Source organism: Drosophila hydei, unplaced genomic scaffold (genome assembly GCF_003285905.1).
Source record: "Drosophila hydei strain 15085-1641.00,03,60 unplaced genomic scaffold, DhydRS2 tig00008145-arrow-arrow-pilon, whole genome shotgun sequence".
NCBI lineage: Eukaryota > Metazoa > Arthropoda > Insecta > Diptera > Drosophilidae > Drosophila > Drosophila hydei.
Genome location: NW_022045850.1, coordinates 436,247 through 461,709, shown reverse-complemented (window position 1 = coordinate 461,709; position 25,463 = coordinate 436,247). Strand labels below are relative to the sequence as shown.

Below are 25,463 nucleotides of genomic sequence, written 5' to 3'. Positions count from 1 at the left end.
TCCTGAATCTGTGAATTGAGTCAGCAACTTAAAGTCAATAGAATTTGCAAATATCCCGAATACCTCAATGAAATACGCGTATTCTTCGAGTCGTATAAATACAATCGGAATATCAATTGAATTGCGTTATATATGTATATATATTCTTGATGAGGACAACTAACAGAGTCGATTGTCCACCCTGTCCACCTGTCTATCCATCTGTCCGTTTCCTCCAAATTTCGTATTTAGTTTTATCTTATGTTTTTGTTATATTTTGATGTTTCTTATATTTTGAATACCAACGGTGCAGTGGCGGTGTTTCGGAGTGGCATAGGCAATCTTGATTCGAATCTTGGTATCGTAATATCGTATTTCAATACTCGATACAATCTATTGAAAATATTAAAAATCACAGATTGGACTTAGATCTCCTAGTTGGGCACCACGACTAGAGCTGTCTTACTTATTGTTTGTACAATTGATGTGTTCTTCATAAGTTAATTCTTTATTGAGTCGTAGGCTTCTCTCTCTCTCTCTCTCTCTCTCTATCACTAATTGCCTGTTCGATGTCTACTTGACTTAATTCAGCTTCGACTTAGTATGTCAAATTTTGTTCTGTTCTGACTGTTCTGTGTTGCGTGTACCTATTTTAGAAAGGTAATATTTCCTAGGAAGCCCACCTATTGTGTGGCTTATCCTCTTGATAAAATGTGGTAAAAGGTATAATATTTAAGAGTTAACAGTTTTGCTACGCCCTCCAATGATCGAAAATATATGTTTGCTAAATTAATCGAAATTAGTCAATTATTTCCACGCTGGTCCCATATCAGTTATCTGTTGCGGAAGTCACTACGCACCTCTAGTGGGCGCAGGTACTGAACATTCAGTCTATAACACTGTAAGAGCTAAAGGTACCGACGGCAATATGGTTCAGGTGTCAAAATCGGAGAATGATTTGCTTCCATAGAGACAGACGGATCGGAAAACACCAGTATATGAAAATAAAGATTGCAGAAGACAAACTAAGAATCAAAGAATTTAAAAGCTGACTTGGCTGTTAAATTCCTTGATTCAATAGCAGATGCAAGTCCTCTAAACGCTTAGCTTAACTTACATTAAACTATTGTCCGGGAAGCAACAATGATGACAGTAAACAAGTAATTTATATTTTCAATTCTTTGTATCTAGTTTAAAACAAAAAACAAATAAAAACCCACATTACGACACCAGGATCACCTACGCAACGCGCATTAACTCTACCAACACCGCCACTCCATAATTAAAAAATTAATTAAAAATCCTCACTTCTCTGCTTGCCATTGAACCCAGATAGTCCCGGCATCGAGCACCACCTCTACTAACACCTCAACTGTTTGTGCAAGAACTTTCAAATCTCAACAAAAATAGAAGCTGACAATTTAAGCACGATTCAATCGCAATTGCAATTCTTCGAATGGAAAATAACGCATTTGAATGTATATCTATAGGAAATTTGGCCAATTGGACTAACGTTTTGTTTACCAACTTCTATTTTACTTAATGGATTTCAATAAAATGTTCAGCATATGATCTACATATTGTATTGGAGTACTTGACAGCAGTATCCAAAATATAACAAATTTCAAAATTGTTTAAAATATACATACAGCTAAATACGAAATTTGGAGGCTCTAAGTCGTACGAGATATAATTTAATAACTGCAAGCCTCTAGCTCTTATAGATGCTGAGCTCGAGATTATACTAAATATATACTACATACTAAATTTTAAATATATGTACTACTTTACGGCTATGCTAAAACGAAATCATGCTGTAATCAGTTCAGTTTGTTCAGTTTTTATTAATGTATTTATTTTGCGCCTTTTCATCTTCATACTCTATATTTGTTGCAGTTGTTGCTGCTGTTGCTGTTGTTGTGGAATCCAACAAGTGTTGTTGACAGCATCACTTTCCACATTTCACTGTGTGTATCATTAATTTTCGAGTCGAATGAACCGCAACGTGAAAAATAGCAGCTGATCCCGCTTGGCTTTGCGCTTTGCGCTTGACATCGGCCCATCAACTGGAACTAAATTGACATGTGATAAGAATATTTGATATAAATCTCAAATACCCAAAGAGAGACTCTGTGTGCGTGTGTTCGTGTGTGTCAATGCCTTTAACCTGATTTGAATTGCCAGAGGAATTCTTGAAATTTGAAAGTTGCAGGATTAAGATAAACATCAATTCATTTGTAGCCAACCAAGAATTTGACTGCAGCTTTGCAAACTTCTACAAACTGATCTGATGTTATAGACACGATATGAGAGCAACCCCACCTTGTGATTCTGAGCATAAGCTAAGCCATTCGGACCCCTTCAACTCAATTTATGCATAAACCTATTCAAAATTCATATTTAGCTCTAGCATTTTTATGTGTGTCTAATTCAGCCTGGGAGTTTGTTCACTTGTTCGCTCAATTTTGCACTCGTTCGCTAACTTAAAAGAGTATATTGCCATTAGATCCGTCTGTCCGCCAGTCTCTACTGGATGTGATACTGCAAATGAAGAAGAAACTCGTCGTGAATTACCCTCAGCTCTTGGAATACTATGACTAGGGAAACGCTTTAACAGCTGGAAGTTCAAAATTTGACTAGTGAGTTACGGTCCTTGGGCTGCACTATGACGTGTCAAATCGGAAAAAACTACGTCTGAAACTGATAGAATAGATAGATAGAAAACTGATAGAATAAGACGAATATTAATAGAATAGAGAGCACACAAAGGATTTCATATTATGCAACAAATTTGCATATGTTGGCATATATAGAGATGTGTTCACAAAAATACTTTTGAAATTTTTTTTAAAATTTTTTAAAAGGAATATTAATATTAACATATTTTGAATTCATTTAGATGTGTTTTTTGTCCAAACTTAGGAACAAGTAGCCTTCGGTGCTTAAGACAGAAAAATTCTAAACATTTCATTGTTCATAAAAATAGTAGTAAATGATTGGAAAACAAACTATTTAACATTGCTTTAACTTCATATATTATGTTTTACAAGTTTGTTTTGGTCTAATGGAGGTAGAATCGGAGCAACTGTCTATAAAAAATATGTGCAATTTATTTTCTGCCGAGAAAGGCATTAAATAAATTTCAATAAGTAAAATTTAAAGTAATAAGCATAACGTGTGTTTAATTCAAATACTTTCATTCAACAGTACTATTTCCATGAATAGCCGATTTTCAATGTATCTCTTTAAAATCGCTTAAAACCAAATAATTCTTAGCTAAAGTAGTGGGATCTTTTCGAAGTTCTATTTTAAACAAAAACTAAGCATCTTTTATTTTCCATCGGAAAATAATGCAGCTAGTTCAAGCTACCTTAACTCGAATATGTCCATTAAAATTAAATTGAATCAATATTTGAATATATGTAATAGGTAAAATAATAAATTTAACATATTGTTCCGTATTCCGTTTTGCTATGCAAATAATAAATAAATATTGAGCTCATGTCTGCTTGTATACTAGTTGTACAAGTCTTATACACATATGTTCGCGTTCACGCGGCGAGAGAACAAGACATTTTATTAACTGAAAAGACTGCTTACTTTGTAGCGCTACATATATTTGAGCAATTACACTGCTTCATGTTAAACAGTTTTATCTAATATATCTACCCTGAGGTCAGAGTCTACACTGCAAGAGCAACTTTAGCTTAGTTATCAGCAAAGTGTGGAATGTAATAGCTTAGGCAAGCACCACTTTAATGGTTACAACTTCGGTATTAAGCATAGACAAAAACCATAATGGCGACCTTGTACACAATATAAGAGCACTTGACCGGCTTTATTAAGAACTAATGTATCCAGCTGAATCTGATTTACAAACCTACCCTTCAAACAGTGTCCACATTACGATAGTGTGCTTGGTGTGGTCTGTTAGGTCGTTACATACCTCAACTTCTGGTTCAACTATGATTGCAAATAGAATGCCAAGTTTCTCAAACATTGAGCCCATCTGGTGGTAATGAACTCACTAAATAAGAACCTAACTGGGAAATTATGTACAACTTTTTTCTACAGCCAACGGACACGTCACGAACGTGAACATAACTAATTGGACAGACCCTGATTTTTGTTTAAATTATCCTGTACTTTTGAGATTAAATTTCAATTCGCTTCCATCTTGATGTAAATGGCTATGTCGGACATGCTATATATGCTGGTGGGAGGGAAATGTGTTCTTGTATTTTTCCTTTATGAATACTAATAATTTGAATTTCTGTCTTAGAAGTCAGTTGAGTTCTATTAACCATTTCAGCCGCTTTGATATACTTGTTATTTATTGATAACTGTACACGGAAATAGTCGATGAAATGAAGACTTGAAGTTCAGTTTTGCCGCATATATGTATAAATGTTGTTCACAGACATACCTTGTATATACTAGCACGGAAAAAATACATTAATTGAGGCGTTTTCATGAAAAAAGCATAAAAAAATATATACAATGATGAAAACAACAAAATGTTCACAGCCACTCCTTTAAAAATTAGCTGGTAAAAGAACCATAAGAAACGTACTAATAGATACATACATATGAATGGTGTGCCCACAGCATTTAAGACATTAGCAAGGAAAAGAACCATAGCAAATGTACCAGGGTATGTAGAAAACGTTCTTCTCAGACACGCCTTCATACAATAGCACGGAAAAAAACCATACTAAGAATATAAAAAGAATGGATGTAGGAAGGTGAGTGAAGTGAGTTGAGATGCGTCCAAAGTCGCCTAAAATCTGTTTTATCTTTTATCTGACGATCTGTCTTGTCTGTGCGTATGTGTGTGTGTGTAGATTGTATTACTACATTACTCGCTCTTTCTGCTCTGTCTTTCTTTCTTGATGTTTCTTCCACTAGTCACGGCGATATTCTTCCACGTAAGCTGATCAATATCATAAAAAAATGTATATGCAATTAACATTTATTATGAAATTCTCTCCTTGACTTTGTATACACTTATTTGCGGCCAACATTATCGATGTTTCTTTCTTTCTCAACAAAGCTGAGCATCGCAACCAAGAGTTCTCTTGCTGCTATCCAGTGCTCTCCAAAGCAGTGCATTAAACTGCTTGCTTGTTATTTGTAATCTCTCATTTTCTACCAATTACATTCGCTTGCTTGGAGCTCAACCTTGTCGCAGTGGAAACATTTTCCGTTATACGGCTTGGCCCATGTGCTCTCGCCTTTTCCTTCTGCTGGTCTTCGTTGTGCGTGTTAGTGTATACAGCTGTCCTTGGATTTTCACACTGCCTAATCCGGGTGAAGCAACATACTTATTTGCAGCCAACATTATCAATGTTTCTCAATATAGCTAAGCAGTGCCATCGAAACGAATTTGAGATGTTGCGCCGCTGTTTAAGCACCATACGCTATCTTGCTACTATCAGCGCTATCCAAAGCAGTAAATGAAACTGCTTGCTTGTTATTTGTAAGTCTTTTTCAACTTTCTGAATCGATCCAAGCGTATGAAGCTCTTTGAGGTTTTCCTTATTGCTTCCATAGAACTTGAAATAGCTACCGCGAGTATTATAAATTCATGTCTGGCGATGTTACCTTGATGAAATGCATACTTAATGCTTTTTCAAGGACCTCCGCTCGACTAAGAGGTGCCCTGAACCCTGAAAAGGGTTATTGTAGTTTTGTTCAGTTTTCTATTGATTGCTGAGTTTCTAAGGCTCAGAGTTGGTCTGCCTAAATTTAGGTTCGAAACATGTGATCTTATCTATTTTGGCATAATGTTATCTAGACGGCATATTTAGAATCCTCGATTATCTTGTATGTCTCTGAACAGGTTATATTCCTATCATTCCACGCTTCCGTTTTAAGTATCAAGAAACACAGACTCTGGCCGCACTTGAGCTGCGGAAGCACAAGTATCGAGGTCTATGGGTATCGATAATAAGAAAAGGGAATGAGTAAACGAAATAGTGGAAAGTAAGCAAAAGTATCAAAATGCCCGAAAGACTCAACAATAGATGGCATTACAGGTTTAAAACTATACGTTGCTTATAAAAGCTGTCTGATATTATATCTAATAGTATGAATAAAAATATTAAACACTGGGAGGCCTTACAAATACTAGCTGATATGATATCTATTTGTAAAAATAATAATTTTCAACCATAGGTGGCGCTTAAGACTGCCGATTTGTACACAGTACTGACCAAAGTTGGATACTATGCTGTGCGATTCTAAAATGAGATTTGATTCCGATTGCAAAATGAAATCTGAGCTGCTTACAAAAATATAATTCGCTCCCTGCTAACTGGAAAATCTCATTAACACGTAAAAACGGCTTGAATAAAAAAATGAATTCGTAAAAATTTCCCAGATTTGTAACTTTCGTTACAAACTATTATTTTGTTTTGAAGCCTCTTGCAATTTGTAATGCAAAGCGAAATTTGTTATCAGTTAAGCTACCAATAGAATATATGACTCATATACTTAAAGCTTCATTAAAATCCTTTATGAAAGAAACACAGAAGGTATTAAACAAAATGTTTGGCCAATTTACCAAGCATAGGCATGCTTCCCATACATATGCATGTTCTTTTCGAATTCTAAAAATAGAAAGTTTTCCTGTTTTCTTTTTTATTATTGAGTCGCGGAAATGATCGTGATATATATATTTATGTACAATGAAGTTAAAAATGTTAGAGGGGGAGAGAGAGATACCGTTAAATATTATTTCATGTAATGATTGCATGGGTATTATGTGTTTGTAGAATGCCTATGGTGCTTATATTGCCACATAGATAGGGCGATTCGTGATAACAAGCTAATGCGCAGCACACGACTCATATTAAATTTAATAACCAATTAATTATAATAATTCTATTCTCGTCGCATACAAAGTTAAGAGCGCCTGCATTATTCAAAGAATTCAAAGCATTCGAAACCACCCTCAAAAGCTAACAATCTGCTAATGAGGTTTTGCGAGCATAAGAAAGTAGCAGCGAAAAGTAACTGTAACAAAAAGTGTACCAAAGAATGCCAAAGAGTACCATGGACTGTCGAAGAGTCACACAGTACACCAAAGTACCAAAGCGGTCTACTGTACCAAGCAAGTGCACGACGAAGGTACCTTAAGAAGCTCGGCAATAGATTTACAACTGCAGCAAATGTATATATACACATGCATATCATTATATTTAGCTTTTTAGCTTTATAAGCAAATAAATAATGATACCACTGAAATGAGCTTGAACTGGGTATATTGGTCTTGTGCAGTTCTTCGACAATTACCCCCTCAGACACGGCCAAGGCATATGCACTTTGTGAGGTCAGCGAGTGCCCAACATTTCCATTTATTCAATGGGTATTCGTTTGCTGAGTTGCAATTTGCAATCGCATGAGAATAAATATTTAAAAACTCATTTGCTCGATTGCAGCAATGCGACTCGCTCTGGTTTCATTATTGTATTTCATCTTTGCTGGCAATTTGGTACTGTGCCAACAAAATGATTCAAGCCAAATCTATGGAGAGCAGTTCGAGAAATTTAAGGTAATTATAACAATGAATGAATATTGTAAAATCGTTTTCAAATCTACCCCTGACTCGCCACTCTTGCAGAAAGTCAACAACAAAAGCTACATACGTCCCTATGATGAGCTGCGAAGCTATAAGGCCTACGAGGAAAACCATCAAATTGTCAACGAGCACAACAAAGATTATGATTCAGGCAAAAGCAGCTTTCGACTAACAACAAATACAATGGCAGATATGGTAAGCTATATCATACATATGCATATGTGTAATGTAGGACATATTATTGTTTATTATTGCTTATCAGCAAATGAAAACACAAGATGTGAAGTTTGCCTTGATTTGTGGCTGGTTGGAATAACTTCCGGGTCTAATCCTGCTGATTGATTGAAGCTACTAGGATATGCAAAACGCTCTGTCAACTTGACAGCGTATTACCTGCTTTTCATTGTGCCCCATTGAACAGCCTTATTAGCTTCTGCCTAGGTTTCTGGAGCCTTACCTTAAGGCTGTAACGCGCAGTAACCGTTTGAGAAGTATATGCTTGCAGTGATTGCAAGCAGAACCCATAGTTAGTATGATTCGATATTCATAGCAACTGTGAGCGTAAGATTGTTCTTCACAGGCGAATCAATGTTGACCTGTTCTATGTAAAGATAGTAGGTACAACATATAGTTGATGTTGATGATGATGATATATGTAATTTGTTTTGTATAATCTTTATTTTATACATCCACCATTTGGCTATTTGCTTAATACGCTGTAACGTTCCTTACCCATAGAGTACTGATTCGTATCTTAAGGGCTTCTTGCGTTTACTAAGAAGTCCACTGATATCGCCATCAGATAATATGGCCGATATAGTTGGATCGGCGCTAATGGACAATGTGCCAGACAGTTTGGATTGGCGTAAAAAGGGTTTCGTGACACCATCGTATAATCAACAGAGCTGTGGCTCATGTTACGCCTTCAGCATTGCCCAAAGCATTGAGGGTCAAGTTTTCAAGCGGACCGGCAGAATCCTACCTCTAAGTGAACAGCAAATCGTCGATTGCAGCATATCGCATGGCAATCAGGGTTGCACAGGCGGCTCGCTGCGAAACACACTTCGATATCTACAAGCTACTGGAGGTCTAATGAGATCCGTTGACTACAAGTATGCCTCGAAGGTAAATACAAATATATACATGCAAGCGTGCACATGTCGAGAGTATTCGATCGTCTCTTCTATTTGAAGTATGATTTGGCGAAAGGTATCCAAAATCCAATATATTTATATATAAATTAGATATATAGATTTCAGGTTTTTATGGCTTTCCTCAGCAAACCAAGGCTACATTTTTAACGGGTGCCACGAAAAAATCTGAATAAATGCAAGTTGGAGAATTTTTATACCCTGATCCCATTGAAAGTGGGAAATCAGGGTATAATGGTTTAGTGCAAATGTATGTAACAGGCAGAAGGAGGCGTGGCAGGCCCCATAAGGTATATATATTCTTAATCAGGATGACAAGCCGAGTCGATTGAGCCCTGTCCGTCTATCTGTCGGTCCGTCTGTTTTGAGAGACTCGAGACTTGAAATTTTTTTGTAGATCCGTGTACAGTATGCGCATTTCAAGTTTGTTTCAAATTTTCGATTACTATTCGCATTTAATTGTTATCGAATATAAACATGATTGAAATGCAGTTAATAAATTATATCCTAGAAGTCTTAAGAGCTAGAGCTTCCAAATTTTGTATTTAGTTGGTAGAGGCAACGCTCGTAAGCGATAATTTATGGGTTCGAACTCAGCAAAGAGGAGACTTTTTTATTGTTTTGTAATTATGAGGTGGCGGTGTTGGTAGAGTTTGATGCACGTTGCGTAAACAATTTGGGTTCGAATCTTGGTGTCGTAATGCCAGTTTTTATTTGCTTTTATTTTTGAATACTCGATACAAACTACGGAAAATATTAAAAAAACGCAAATAGGAGTGAGATCAGGGTATCTCCTAGTCGGACACCCCGACAAGAGCTTTCTTACTTGTTTATTAAGGGTTTAATATAACACACGTATATTACATTTGTCGTTAATTGTGATTTTTGTTGCCCATGAACAAAGGAACATACTATATTTCAAACATGAAACTTCCGACCTCAATGGTGGAACTTCAGTCTTTATCTATGTGCACATTTCGCTATCTGAACAAGTAAAAAAGATTCAGGAGTATCTGACTACGAGACAGCCTGAGCACCCATATTATCACTCATATATATCAAACACAAAGAAGGTGTTTGAAGGTATGCGCAAATGAGTGCTCTGATGCCAATTGTCCACACGTTTTCTGTAATAACTTCGGTGTGACTCAAGAAATTTCAACGCAATGTTCAGTATATGATCTACATCATTTATTACATTTTACCTAATGGCTGTGTTGCATGCCACATTTCGTATAATATAATATGAAAAACAGAAATGAATGAAAGTTGGATATTCTAGTTGCAAAGACTTCGGTGACTTGATATAATAAATACAGTTCGATTTCGTTTAAATATGAAAAATTATCGATTAATTGAAATCAACTTGATCGACTCGTGCAATGCTCGAATTTGTCTGTCAAAATATCACGGTCAAGTAAATTTGTTTAAAATTCAATGTTTAAGGATTTACTACAAGCAATGGATGGGTGGATCATATGATTTGTAGCCTATATGTGAAGGCGGAAATCTGCATACAATATTCATTACATATTTTAGCTAAAAATCTCTGGAATATAACATTTTTCTGATTCGCTATTTTGGAGGAGCTTGACATTATCTCAATTAAAAAATTGTTCGCCCAATAAGCGTAGATATATAGATATATTACAAGTCTCTATTTAGTCAGTGTCCAGCTGACTGACATTGCCGAAAATCAATATACTCTATTCACTTCCCTGACCAAGTATTTTTTAAATTTAATTAGTTTTAATATATATATATTTTTATTAGAATATTGCGATTTTTTATCTTAAAAATGTACTGGAAGAAAAATTACGCTAAGCTATTCTTTACCATAATAAATACATTCTTATAGCTAATAGTCAATAAGTTTATTTAATTTTTTCATAAATCTTTATAATCTCGTAATAAAAATATATTTTTTGTAAAATATACTTGGGAATGAATGTTTGTATTAATTTAATACCCATAGAATAGAAGCCTCTTGCTGTCTTTATGTATGATTTAATTATATTAAATAAATGCATTTTCTATTCTAGAAAGGGGCTTGTCAGTTCGTCAGCGAATTGGCCGTGGTCAACGTCACCTCGTGGGCCATTTTGCCGGCAAATGATGAAAAGGCAATTCAAGCAGCGGTGGCGCATATTGGTCCAGTGGCAGTTTCAATCAATGCGACCCCAAAAACTTTTCAATTGTATAGGTAAGATTGCACCGACCTAATCCAAAGCTCAGTTGTTACATATTGAATATAGAATGTAGAGTTTTACCCGATTCGCCAACCCTCCAATGGACGTCGATACATTTTTAGTCTAGGGTTAGTCACCCTCAGTAAATTATCCAAATTAGAGACATGTAAATTCAAAAATATAGATTGGTTCTAGTTTGACCGAGTTCCTTCAAAGCCAGCATACTCTTGTATAAATATATATGCACAAATAATAAATATATCAAAAATAATAAAAAAAGTAGAATAAAGTTGACAATAAACATCATTGTTAGATGTCTTTAATTGTTTTCTATTCTGTGCTATTGTTTGCTTACAGCGACGGAATCTACGATGATGTCACGTGCACTTCGAGTTCGGTTAATCATGCGATGCTACTGATTGGATATGAAAAAGATTATTGGATACTTAAGAATTGGTGGGGAGAAATGTGGGGAGAATCTGGCTACATGAGAATACGTAAGGGCATCAATCTATGTGGGATTGCCAATTATGCAGCGTATGCAATAGTTTAACCCACGTGCTATGCACGCCCACAGATATCGAGAGAGATATGAGAGAGATATCGAGCAAAATGAGTTATACATGTATTAATAAGTACACCATGTCAAGCAAACAAGTTCATGAATAAAATAACATTGCATGTCCAACATACATACAAGCATACATCAGCCACGTATTTACACCCTCGTCCAGGAGCCTCATTTAATTTGCATGCCGCAATTTTGTTGGGAAAAGTTAATTAAATTAAAAGCAATATTCACAGTTCGTTGAATTCAAAATACAAAATACGTGTTATGTGCAAATTAGAGGGCATGATGCCCATGACTCGGCTAAGGAGGAACAGAGCTCCTCCTTAAGGGTTGTCTCTCAACCAATACGCATGCGTATCGGAAGTGCCCAAAGTTTCCGTTGAACACGCCTTCACATATTGTATCGAGCGCTCCGATTGGCTGACACCCTGTACGTATCATCAGCTCTCTCTCTCACCCATACAGCCATTGCTTGAATAACTTTAGCTGCGTGCATTCCGATTGGCTAATTTTGCTCCGCTACTATTTATTTATTGGACAATCGCATTTTTTTGTATATATTTCTGACTTTCTGAAGAAATGCAGGTGAACGAAAATGTTTTTGCTATTCAGTTCTCATGGATATTTCGTGACGCGCGACATTTCATCAATTTTTCGGAACATTTTCGTTGTTACAACAAACTGATACAATAATGCTATATAGTTAAAGTGTCTACATCATTTAAAATAATAATAAAAAAATAATAATACAATGATAATAATGAAAATACAAAGTGATCAGTTAATATAATCAAAGCAACTCTCTAATTCAACAAACCCAACACAGCTCTGCAATACTTATATTTACATATAAGTAGGATGGTATGGATGAATGTTTTTCTTTATATTAAGTCTGGACTTAACAGTGTATCACCAAATATATATATCATATAGATATTATCAATATATAATCGTAATTGCAAAATTCATTTTAATCGATATCAATTTAAGGGTGAAAACTCAAGAGAGAATGATTTATGATCGTGATTTTATAAATTTAATTACACAGTTAGCATTGTGCTTCGTCCCAATATTATTATCTAATTTGGATTTGACATGCTCTTTGATCTCAAATAATTGGTCCAAAAAGATACATGAGCACGATAATGCTCTAGCACTAAGACTACTAGATAACTCAAGCAACCATAGACAGCTTAAAAAATTTTATGTCCCACACCTGACCCACAGAAATAGTTAAATATGTAAGATAGAAGCCCAAGCCATCCGATTATGCATTATTATTGTTAAACAATTTGTTTATTGTCCGGTATAAGATGTAGATCATATGCTGAAAATGTCATTAAAATCAGTTAAGTAAACAAAAGTGCAAAAGCATTTAAATGCGTTCATTCTTTTCTATTCGAACTTCTGGGTTCAATGGTTCACAGTTGTTCAAATCCTTGTTTTTTTTTGTAACATTACGACACCAAGATTCGAACCCAAATTGTTTACACAACTTACATCAACTCTACCAACACCGCCACCTCATAATTAAAAAATTAAAAACAATAAAAAACGTCTGAACTCGAGCCAAGAGATTAGTGCCTACAAGCGTCGTCTCTATAAACACCGCTACTGCACTAGACATGAAAGAAGTTACAAATTTGAAGTTAAGTAGCAGCTGATAATTCAAGCTGTTTTCAATCGTAATTTCGATTCTTCGAATAGAAAAGAATACACTCAATTGAATTCATGTGTGTATAGGAAAATGCGTACGCTTGGCGCTGCTGACATGTGCATTTGCAAATTAGCCAAACGTTTCTGTAGAGATGCAGACGCCTTCACATAATGGCCCAATTTCCAACTGAACTTCAATTTTAAGAATTTAGGGAATCCAACAAAAAACAAAATTGCATAAAATATACATCAAATAAATATAAAATTTAAAGATATAATTTATTAACTGCATTTCAATCATGTTTTATTCGATAACAATTAAATGCGAATAGTAATCGAATATTTGAAACAAACTCGATATGCGAGTGCTATACACGGACCTACAAAAACAAGTAAGAAAGCTGTAGTCGGGGTGCCCGACTAGGAGATACCCTGATCCCAGTCCTCTGAGTTTTTTAATATTTTCCGTAGTTTGTATCGAGTATTCAAGAAAAACGAAAACAAATAAAAAACGACATTGCGAGACCAGGTTTCGAACCCGAACTGTTTGCGCAACGTGCACCAACTCTACCAACACCGCCACTTCATAATTTAAAAAAAATAAATCGCTAAAAAACATCTGATCGCCGTGAGGATTGAACCCGAGACTAGTCACTAGCGAACGCCGCCTCTACCAACGCAGCCGCTGCACTGCTTACTAGATGAGTTGCAAATTTGAACTTGAGTAGCAGCTGATAATTCAAGCAGTATTTAATCGCAATTTCGATTCTTCGAATAGAAAAGCATAGCAAAAATGCGTGCGCGTGGCGCTGCTGACATGTGCTTCTGCAAATAGGGCAAACGTTTTGTTTATTAACTTCTGTTTTACTTAAGGGATTTAATTGAAATTTTCAGCATATGATCTACACATCCCATTGGCTTGATTGAGATGCAAACGCCTTTACACAATGAACCTAGTTCCAACTGAACTTAAATTTAAAGAATTTGGGGAAATTTGGAGCAGGTATCCAAAATCCAAAAAAATCAAAATTGCATAAAATATACATAAAACTAAATACAAAATTTGGAGGCTCTAGATCTTAAGACGTCCGAGATATAATTTATTAACTGCATTTCAATCATGTTTTATTCGATAACAATTAAATGCGAATAGTTATCGAATAATTGAAACAAACTTGACTTGCGCGTGCTATACACGGACCTACAAAAAAGTCTCTAGCTCTTATAGATGCTGAGATCCACGCGTTAACACATACGGACAGACGGACAGACGGACGGACGGACGGACAGGGCTCAATCGACTCGGCTTGTCGTCCTGATCAAGAATATATACTTTATGGGGTCTGCCACGCCTACTTCTGCCTGTTACATACATTTGCACGAAACCATTATACCCTGACATAAAAACCCTGGGTATAAAAACCAGATAGCACTGGTATCTCCTAGTCGGGCATCCTGTGTAGATCTTTCTCACTTGTTACGTTTTCATATGTTCAAGCAAAAACATTTGTATCTGTGCAAGCCAATACCTCACAAATGAAAGGAAAATGTTCAAGCAGGACGGCCATGTCCTGACGCCTACAAGTTAGACTGCCACTTATCTGAGCGCAGCCTATATAAGTGTTATGAAGAACTTCTGAAAAGTTGGGATTTGTTTTGGAATCACATATCATTTGAAAAATTGAATTGAATTGAGTTGAATTGAATTGAATTGTCCGAGAAACATTGATTTGAAATGATACAATTTTATGTTTCGACAACATCAACTTCAATTTTAACTTCTGATTAGGTGGCACAACATCAACATAAACTTCAACTTCTGATCTAGGCTCCAAGCTCTACGAGGCAGCGGGTCAGTTTAATCGCAATTATAGTTTTTTTTAATAGAATTTGAAACTGATTGCGCGCATTTGAAGATATATTTGCACAAGCATGGAGCAATTGACCATACGCTTTCTGTAATATTATGAATAGGTGGAATATCACTAAAAGTGCAAACTGTTTTATTCATTGGAAAAGTTATCGATGTTTGAAACGAGTATGAACGAGTATTAAAATAAGTAAGAAATCTCTAGTCGGAATGCCCAACTAGGAGATAAAACATCTCCCGTCGCCGCGAGGCTTGGATCCGAGACCAATCGCTAACGTACGCCATCTCTACCAACGCAGCCACTGCACTACTTATGTGAAACGTTGCAAATTTGAACTTAAGTAGCAGCCAATAACTCAGCACAATTCAATCGCAATTTCGATTCTTCGCTTCGCATTCGCTGCTGGCATGTGCTTTTGCAAATTGTCCAATCGTTTTGTTTAATAACTTCTGTTCTACTTAATGGATTTTAATGAAATTTTCAGCATATGATCTACATATCATCCTATTGGCTTGGTAGAGTTGCAAACGCCTTCATATAATGGCCCTATTTCCAACTGAATTAAATTTTAAGAATTTGGGGAAATTTGGAGCAGGTATCCAAAATCCAAAAAGAACCAAAATTGCATAGAATATACATAAAACTAAATATAAAATATTAAGACGTCCGAGATATAATTTAATTTAAATTATAAATTAAATGCGAATAGTTATCGAATATTTGAAACAAATTCGATATGCGCGTGCTATACACGGACCTACTAAAAATTTCAAGTCTCTAGTTCTTATATTGCTGAGTTCACACAGACGGACAGACAGACGGACTCGGCTTGTCGTCCTGATCCAGGATGTATATACTTTTTGGGATCTGCCACGCCTCCATCTGCCTGTTACTTACATTTGCACAAAACCATTATACCCTGACTTCCCATTTTCAATGGGATCAGGGTATAACAACGGCTAATTTATCAATTATTTGAAACAAATTTGAAATGGGCGTGCCAGACACCTACAATTTTTCTCTAAATCTTATAGATGCTGGGACTGACAGACAGGGTTTAAAAATATAGAAAAGCGAGTTGGAGTTGATAAAGTAAGTCGAAAGAAGTCCGAGTTATGGCTATATGGCTTTTGTAAAAGGATTCGTCATATCTGAAGTGATCTCCATTATTAATTCAAACATACTTCAAACTAAATGGTTCAATCGGATTAATGGCGCTCTCTACTCTATGACGACGAGTGCACGCACAGGTTGTAACAGGCTTACCTGAACGCCTACCTGTGAACAGAAAAGGCACTTGTAATTAGGCAAAATAAACTCAATTATCTGCGCATTTCATTTTCAAATGTTAATCGTCCAGCAATTTAACCCAATTAAATATGCATGATGTTTTACGTGTAAACAAAAGACCATCGACAACAACAAAAACAAGCGATTGAGTGTGTAATAATGATTACCCGCCCCCATTTGGAACACCTTCTATTCTATTTGCCTGTTGACAGTAACCACTCAACCGAATTATTGCCAACTCATCAGTGGGTATTTTAGTCTTTATCTGACTATCTCTCTCGCTCTCTCTCTCTCTCTCTCTCTCTCTATGAAAATCTCCCTGTATCTGTCTGTTTATACCCCTTATGCTTGTCAAAGGACACATGCTTTCAAAATGTAAGCCACCCTCGGGTACACGATTGGGATATTACCCCAAACTGTAATCGTTTTCTACTTCAATATAGACTATCTTTCGTATACATATATATATGCTATTCTATAAGCTCCTGTTCCAGTCTTTTTACATACCCTGTAATTCATTGATGTAATTACGATTTATTTATTTTTCATGTTTTACAGGTTATAAATATTTGATTATATTTATATAAATATAAATATTTTATTATTAAAATTGTTAAAATGTAATTTGTATTTCAAATTATATTTCAAATTTTCTTAATATTATTGGTATTATTCTTATTTTTATTTTTTTTTTGACAATTTAACTAATCTAATTTTATTTTAATTTCCTTGTACTTTTGCAATTATTACTATTAATTGTAATTATTTTTCAATTAATTTTTTTTTAATTTTCTAATTTTTTTGGTGTATTATAATTAATATTATTCGTTATAAATTTTGAAATTTTAAATATTTATAATAAAAAATATATTTTCTATGATTTTAAACGCGAAACTTACAATTCGTATGTACTGGGTAGCAGTAAGTCTGGTTGCATTTTGAAAGTCTTTCGTAAATTGAAATATGAAGCCTATGCAAGCAATTACGGAGTCGAGTGAAGTCAGGAAAAACAACAAATACAACCACAGTACGCCCTTTATAAACAAAATTATATAATTTAAGGTAATGGCATTTTCACTGCAAACGTGTTGCGTAAGTTTCTCTTAACTACAAGTATATAAATATACATATACACACATATATAAATAAATATATATATAAATATATATATATATATACATATATATATATATGTATATATATATAGATATTCCTGACAGACTAAGTGGCATTAAATGTCGTGCCATTGTTCAGCCTAACAGTAAGCCTCACGAGGCCCTGGGGAAACAATGTTCTGGGGCAAATTCTATATTCACTTGCATAAGCTAAAATAGTTTTAAGGATCAACTTTGAATTGCTAAAAGAAGATTTTAGGCAAAAACCTAAAGACACAATTACAATGGAATCGAATAATCAACAATTGATTTTATAGATATGTTTTAATTCGATCTTCATTTATTCAATGCATATGTTGCTCCTAATCAACAGCTTATACAAAGATTATGTGGTCTTCCACAGCTCCATCGGTCATTCAATGGGTTCTGGGTAAAATAATAATGCATAGAGTCAAACAATTTACTATAATAATTATAATTATCATTAAAAATTATAAATAACAAATATTAGTATTATTGTTAAAGGATATCGACTCTGATACATAAATCGCTTTTAAAATGAAAAAACAACCCCGCGCAATATTTTGTAGCTTTGAGCAATGCTTCCCCCGCCCGACTTTATTGTTCGCTGACTAACTAAGTACATCTGCCACATTGTTGGCAATCTGGTCTGTTTTTTCAAATACTAACATAATTTTGTCATTATTTACGTCGCTGGTTTGTAATTCGTTCAACCCTCCGATGACTTGCGCCCTGCTCGCCTCTCGCTTGGGAAGTTAAGAAGTCTCGCAATCATTTGTTTCGCTTCCCATAAGGGAAACATTGGCATTAAGCTTAACAATCTGTACTTTGTTACTGTTTTCGTGTAACCATATTATCTTTAACGAATTGTCTCTAGGGACAATCTTCCTTTCAATTATGCCATTCACACGCATAATATAATTGAATGTGCCAACGGCCGTGCTTTGCTCAGATTGAATAAATTTATATCTAACTTTAATATGTCTGTCCTTCCATATTCATGTTCTCGTTCTCCTCTGGCTCGATTGGTATCAGAAATAAGCTATAAAATTTGTGTGCAGTAAACAGTCTAACTTTAAAATAGCCGCTTCCAGTTAATTTATATTTTAGATGTTTGTCAATCTAAACTTACATGAGAGATAAGAAAGGAATAATGAGGGATGAATGATAAATAAAAGTGGTGCTCCAATAAAATAAACTTTTATTGTAATTTACAAAAGTATAAATATCGACGTCGGCTTGATAGAGCTTGATTGCTCGAGGAAAACGGTATATTCTACAGATTGGGAACTAGATATAAATAGGCATTGCAAGTCGAATATTTGAATATTTTGTCTTCTAAACGAGTATTATACAGGCTTTCGAACCTATCTACAACATTCTCTCTTGCTGGATTTCATTAATTTTGTTTTTTGATAGTTTTTTGTTCTGGGTAATCGATGTATATATCGAGAAATATACCAGTTTCTTTTGGGTCAGTTTGGGAGTAGTATCGCAATCCTTTGGCTAACTAGCTTATGAAATTATGAAAAACATGAACATTACAGATTTTTTGGTTTTCTTTTATTTGCAGAAATTGCATTAATGGCGTTCCCAGAGTCAATACAAAGATCAACTCGTCCTTCAACTCCGGGAAATGGAATGGAAAACAGCCAAATAGCCGTATCCCCGAAATCGAATCATGTGCGTTGACTTTTACCAAAAAAACACACACAATTATTGAAATCGTATAGCTACTAAAAGAAAAAAACATAAACTTGTTCTGCTTAGGGTGTGTGAACAGAGACCGAATCGAAAGTAGACAAATGTGTCCCTGAGGTCCTGTAGACTACGTGCTTTGATTCTGTATTGGAACCAATCACAAAAAGACAACGAAGACTGCAAAAGTTTTCCTCCCACTTATGCAATAAATAGGATATAAATAAATTGTTTTCCCATTCGACTGATTTTGCTTCAAATTGTTGTCAGAAATGTGAGAGCATTAGACACGGTGTGCCTAATTCAAATAATTGTTAGTGCCCTGATTAGATTCCCTCTACGCCGTACAAACTGCTATTAAATTCTAATTTGGCTACTGTACTATATAGATAATATACAATATGAATATTCATGTTACACAATAGGAATAAATGAAGGAATTTACTGTTGACTACTGTTGTCAACTAGGGATGCTGCAAGTGGGAGCTGAGCAAATAGTGTTTAGTAAAAGTTCAGATATATATATACATATACAGGCACGTCCGATATCAACATTATTTGAAATACAAGTGATTTTCGATATATTCACATATATATTTAAATATTATATATACATATATATGTATATATATATATATATATATATATTATTAATTAAATTATTTATATATATAAAGAAAGAGTCGATATCAGTATTGCGTCTGTGCACATGAACGCAATTGATTTGACACTATTGAAGCTAGAGACGCGAAAATTTGAAATGCATACTCGTGGACAACTTAGTTTGAAGTTAAATTCAATTTGACATATCTCTGTAGTGTTGAAGAAAAAAGTAGTATTAAGCCATTGCAGAAAACTTATATATTCCCCTTTCAGTATATATAAGATATTTACGATGTATGCGAGAAAACAAGATTAGCTCATGGTTATTCCATAATATAAGAAGACGTTTAGGATAAGAGAAAATATATGAATATGTAGCTAATCATAACAATGAGTTAATATAATTAAATAAACAATAGTAAAATGTTCAATATTAATAAAAATAAAAAAAAAAAAAACAATATACCTTAACTTTATATATTTATATTAAAAATAAAAAGTAGTAAAAATAATTTGTTTTTGATTTGTTTTAGGTAAGCTCCGTAATGCTCTATGGCATACCAATAGTATCTCTGTACATTGAGGGCCAAGAGCGCCTGTGTTTGGCCCAGATTTCGAACACACTTTTGAAGCAGTTCAGTTATAATGAGATCCACAATCGTCGCGTTGCACTGGGTATAACGTGCGTTCAATGCACGCCCGTGCAGCTGGAGATACTACGCAGAGCAGGCGCGATGCCAGTTAGTTCGAGACGATGCGGCATGATAACGCGGCGAGAGGCGGAAAGGCTTTGTAAGAGTTTTCTGGGTGATAATACACCGCCTCGGCTACCCGATGATTTTGCATTCAGCGTACAGCACAAATGTGCTTGGGGCTGTCGTGGATCGTTTCTGCCCGCACGCTATAATTCATCGCGTGCCAAATGCATTAAGTGCAGCTATTGTGGCATGTTTTTCTCGCCAAATAAATTCATATTCCATTCACATCGCATTACCACCAACGATCGCTATATACAGCCAGATGCAGCAAACTTTAATTCGTGGCGGCGTCATATGACATTGAGTGGCCATAGTCATGATGAGAAGATAATACATGCATGGGAAGATGTTAAGGCAATGTTTAATGGTGGCACAAGGAAGCGACTTGTAAGTTGCAATAACAACAACAGTCGGAGTAATAGCAGCAACAGTAGCAGTTGCAATCGTAATCAAAATTCACCAGCCGTAGATCAAACACCAATAAACAATTCATCGTCAATCAGCTGTGAGACAAAAACAACTCTTGAAGAAACGTTGTGTACGACGACAACGACGACGACGAAGCGAGCTATGAATCAGCAGTACAACTATAGCACAGTAGCAGCTGCAGCTGCAGCAGCAGTTGTTGGTGTTGGTGTAACAGCAGTTGCGGGCTTCAATTTACATCGATCAACCGTACTATCGCCACTGCAATCGCTACGCAACGAGCACGATTTATCGATAGTGCCACTATCGCGAAACTTTGTTGTCGATTATACGATGTGGCAGCAGCAGCAACAGCAGCAGCAGCAAAATCAAACAACAAAAAAATTGAGTAATAGCGATGCAATGAATGAAACTTGTCCATGGATAAGAACCGATTTAAGTAATATGCAGCAGCCATTGAATGTGATTAAAAATGAACCACGCACATCGATCAACTATCGCAAGATTCACGATGAGCATACCGATTTCAATATACCATCGATATTGAGTTGTTCGGCCTTTAAGCCGGTTGTCGCTTCGGCTGCTATTATGTCAACTTCACTGTATGCAACGCGTTCGAATGACTCAATTAGTAATGTTTACATAAGTCCAACACAGACGACGACTGTTTTCACACACAACAGCATTACGGCTGAAAGTTTGCCAACGGGTTCAATAATTAATTCAACAGCTGCTCAAATCGAGCAGCCAAACGAACTTAATGGAAATAATCAGATGAGAAGCATAGAATCTTTATATACTAGAAATGCAGATAAAGATGACGATAATGAGGATGATAATGATGATCTTAATAACGTAGATAACGATCATGTTGCCGATGATGATGATGAAGTTGTCGATATTGAGACAACTGAAGATGATGCTTTCATAGTAAATGAATCAATCAACATTTGCCCAGATGATATCAACTCGCTCAGTACAACTCATTCCCAAACCCATTCTATTTCACATTCCCAATCCGTTAGCCCCAATGATGATGTCGACGTCGATGGTATTACAACAGATGTTGAAGACGAAATTGATTTCAAATCAAATAGTTGCTCAAAGTTTAATCTTCACAATCATGAAATATATAAACTAACATCTATGGCCAGAAATGCTGATGTGAAAAAAAATATTGAGGTACTTCAAATATATATAATTCATTTCGTTGTTCTTTTCGGGGTATAATGATTTTGTTGAAATGTACGTAATAATCAGAAGGAGGTGTGATAGAGATCACAAAGAATATATTCTTGATCTGGACCATTAAATCAGTAAATCACAAAAACGAGAAACAAGTTTGTATTCTTTTCGATAATTCATCGCATTCCCTTTTTTAAGCGTAGCTTCAGTTAAGTAAATGTTTAAGATCTCCTCCTCTTGCTCCCAAAAGGTGCAAAAACGTATTTGAAATAGAAGTCCATCTAAACAGTAAACAGAGCGCTTGCTTAGGCCTACATGAGTTGGGGGTATATCCAAGTCAGTCAGTCTATTGCTTGTTATACCTTGAAGAAGAAGAAGTTCAGAGTAAAATGATTTTCTCCAAATATAACAGGCGGAAGGAAGCGTAGCTAAGTCCAGTTTTGGAGCTTTATCGTAAAGTAGATATATACATCTATGCCTCTTGACACCGTGACAAATCTGAAAAATCCATATCTTCCAAGGTTGTGGAGGTGCCAGCGTTTAGATTGTAAATAAGTAATTGACAGTGCAATATTCTTACTTTTATTTCCTTTTATACTAAAACAGTTGGTGATTTCATATTTGTAGATTCCTGTGATGAAAACGATTTGTTAAATATTCGGGATTTGGATCGTCCCCTTCCCAAATCTACAGAAAACACGTTTTTGAATATAGTCGAATTTTTTATGAAATACATGAGTCGACTTTTCATTTAACCACTCTTTGAACTAACAGGGACTATATGTTTTAGATGATGTTTAGATATTTAGCTTTATTAGACTTATAAACGTCTTACTTATGTGGTATTACAAAGGAAAATTAAATAGACACTTAAAATTAAATGAACACAAATTGAAGCTTTCAAACAGTAGATGCGTTCTAGTCGAGGCAATTCGTTTAGGAAATACCATGAACCCTGCGAATACCTAATACTTAAACGGTTCAGCATGTAGACGACATAACGACGACATAACTGTCGACAAATCCCTGCGGGAACTCACAACAAGTTTCGCATTACACATTGGAGGGCCTTTCGAAACAAAATAATAATTTACAAGAGTAAAATATTATTTGCATGGAAAAAATTATACGAATAATCGAGGGGACCGAAAAATATAGAGCTTTTACGAGTTAATAAAATATGTTAAATGAAACATCAGTCTTACGAATTATTGAGATTTTGGACTCAACGTGGGACAAATTATCGCGAGCTAATGTGTTACTGGATTTTAAATTGTAAACTATTGAAAATAAGAAATCAGGGTAAAATGGCTTTTTCAAATGTATCATATGTACATAACAAGCCAACTCGGTTGTCAAAGTACGTGTCCATCTCAGAACCTATACGAGATGGAGTTTGATTGAAATAATCAAAAATATTCCCGTTTAAGTGTTCAGTTATTCAGTTATTATTTTCGTTTAGTCTTAGAATCGTCATTGCGATTGAATTGTGTTGAAATTGTCAGAGCTCCTTTAATAAAAATCTGTAACGGGTAATGTTTATACGGAAGATTCACGGTGGCAACGACGGGCTTTTTTTTCGTTTTCACACATGAAGTGGTGGTGTTGGAAGAGTTGCTGCGTGAGTCCTGGTGTCTTATTGTCAGTTTTTCTTTCTTTATTTGTACATATATAGAGCTAGCAGGCTAACAACACAGAGTGGGCGGGGTTTGGGGTATCTCTGAGTTGGGCAGCCCGACTAGAGCTTTCTTGTTTGTTTTTCTTGACAATAGGATCTATACAAAGGTGCCATCTATGGAGTTTAGGGTATCTTCTACTTGGGTCTTCCCGACTAAAGGTTACTGTCTTGTTCTATTTAAGTTTATTCATTTCATTTATTTACATAAACACTATTTTGAATTTCTTTTTTGTTTAGGATGCAAGTGGATTAAATGGATTGAAGAGACTGTCTCGGCGCAAGTACTTAATGAGTCAACAAAGCCAACGTCAATTATTGAAAAAGAATGCATTGAAGATCGATAGCGATAAGATATTTTGTGGGCAAGCTAGTCTACATAATATACCGCAGCGGGTTACGTTTCCAGTATTTTTTAGATCACATTTGAATTCATTTCGAAATCGCCAACACCAACACCAACACGAAAGACCATCGAGCCCCATAAATACCCCTAGACATTTATATTCCAGTGATTCTACAGCGAGAATAATTGAAAATGGCATCGAATGAAATGATTATTACAAAAACAACATTTGAAATATATGAATATATTCTTATAATTAAAAACAGTTATGTAAATCAATCTATATATAACCCGATTATAAATTTTAAGGTACAATAAATTGATAACACAAACAAAACACTTATTTCTTATTCAATTTCATTTGCTAATATAATATAAACTGTTCGGTTGCTGAAAGCAGTATCCACGAGAGACAATAAACAGTTAATTCAGAGTTAGAACACTAGTATTCAACACGAGTGAGGGTTTCAGTCCTAGGGTCCCTCCTGTGGAATTCAATGTACGCCGGTCCACTACGCTTGGATCTACCTTTGCTGTTGAAATAGCCGCCGTTACCACAGTCCTTGTTAGCGACGGGAAAAAATGGAATCGGCCTATTTCAGGATTGGCAGCACAACCAGTACGTCAAAGAGGGCGCTAAAGTATCTTCAGCGTCATGTTAGACACAAGAAAGACTTTCCGCCAGCACTTGGAATGTGTGCATAAAAAAGCAGCTGATCATGGTGGACACGCGGGGACCTAAACAACAACGACGCCATCTTCTGATGAGTGTCATAAAGTCCGTCATTCTCTACTCAACGCCAATCAGGTCGAGAGCGATGGCAACTCGCAGCTCCAGCTGAGATATTTGCGATTCCTGTCGATTGTGCGCAATCCCGGTCAGCTGAGCTCGTCCTAGCCAAAATAGTACACCTAGAAAAATTAGTCACTGAATCCGCAGACAGGAATGCGTACGAGTCTGTGCGAGGCAGATGTATAAGCAATACAATTGAAATGAAAAATTACACAAAAAAGCAAAGAAAAAATGTATAGAGCCTTTTCATATGGTAACCTAACTCTGAAAGATCGGTCTGAGATTCATTACCGTACGATAGATTCGTAATTACTAAGCAGTTCTGTATATGTACATAAATCAACCATAAATAAATCAGCAAAATGGGTTTGAGTATTAAATTAGCTTAACCATAGGCATAGTATTCTTACTGAGCGGGCTCAGATTAATCCTGTTCCTTAGTAATATGATATTTGACCAGTATTATTTTTGCATTTGAGCTTGGCAAGAATAGAAATTGAATCTGTATAGAGGTCAACTTCTTCCCAAAAGTTTGTTGTGTCGCTCACATTTTC

The 25,463-nt window shown here is 35.5% G+C and overlaps 2 protein-coding genes across 2 annotated transcripts; both read left to right on the top strand.

Annotated features, from left to right (window-relative positions):
* Positions 1-7,390: 7,390 nt before the first annotated feature.
* Positions 7,391-11,619, top strand: LOC111597859 (cathepsin L1). Its single transcript, XM_023312779.1, has 5 exons — positions 7,391-7,534; positions 7,604-7,756; positions 8,300-8,686; positions 10,755-10,915; positions 11,259-11,619. The coding sequence occupies exons 1-5, from the start codon at positions 7,424-7,426 to the stop codon at positions 11,452-11,454; spliced, it is 1,008 nt and encodes a 335-aa protein (XP_023168547.1). The 5' UTR covers positions 7,391-7,423; the 3' UTR covers positions 11,455-11,619.
* A 7,974-nt stretch (positions 11,620-19,593) lies between these two features.
* Positions 19,594-24,334, top strand: LOC111597933 (putative uncharacterized protein DDB_G0286901). The gene is made up of 3 exons (XM_030225846.1): positions 19,594-19,602; positions 20,260-22,092; positions 24,011-24,334. Exons 1-3 carry the CDS (start codon positions 19,594-19,596, stop codon positions 24,320-24,322), a joined length of 2,154 nt encoding a protein of 717 aa, XP_030081706.1. The 3' UTR covers positions 24,323-24,334.
* Positions 24,335-25,463: the final 1,129 nt, after the last annotated feature.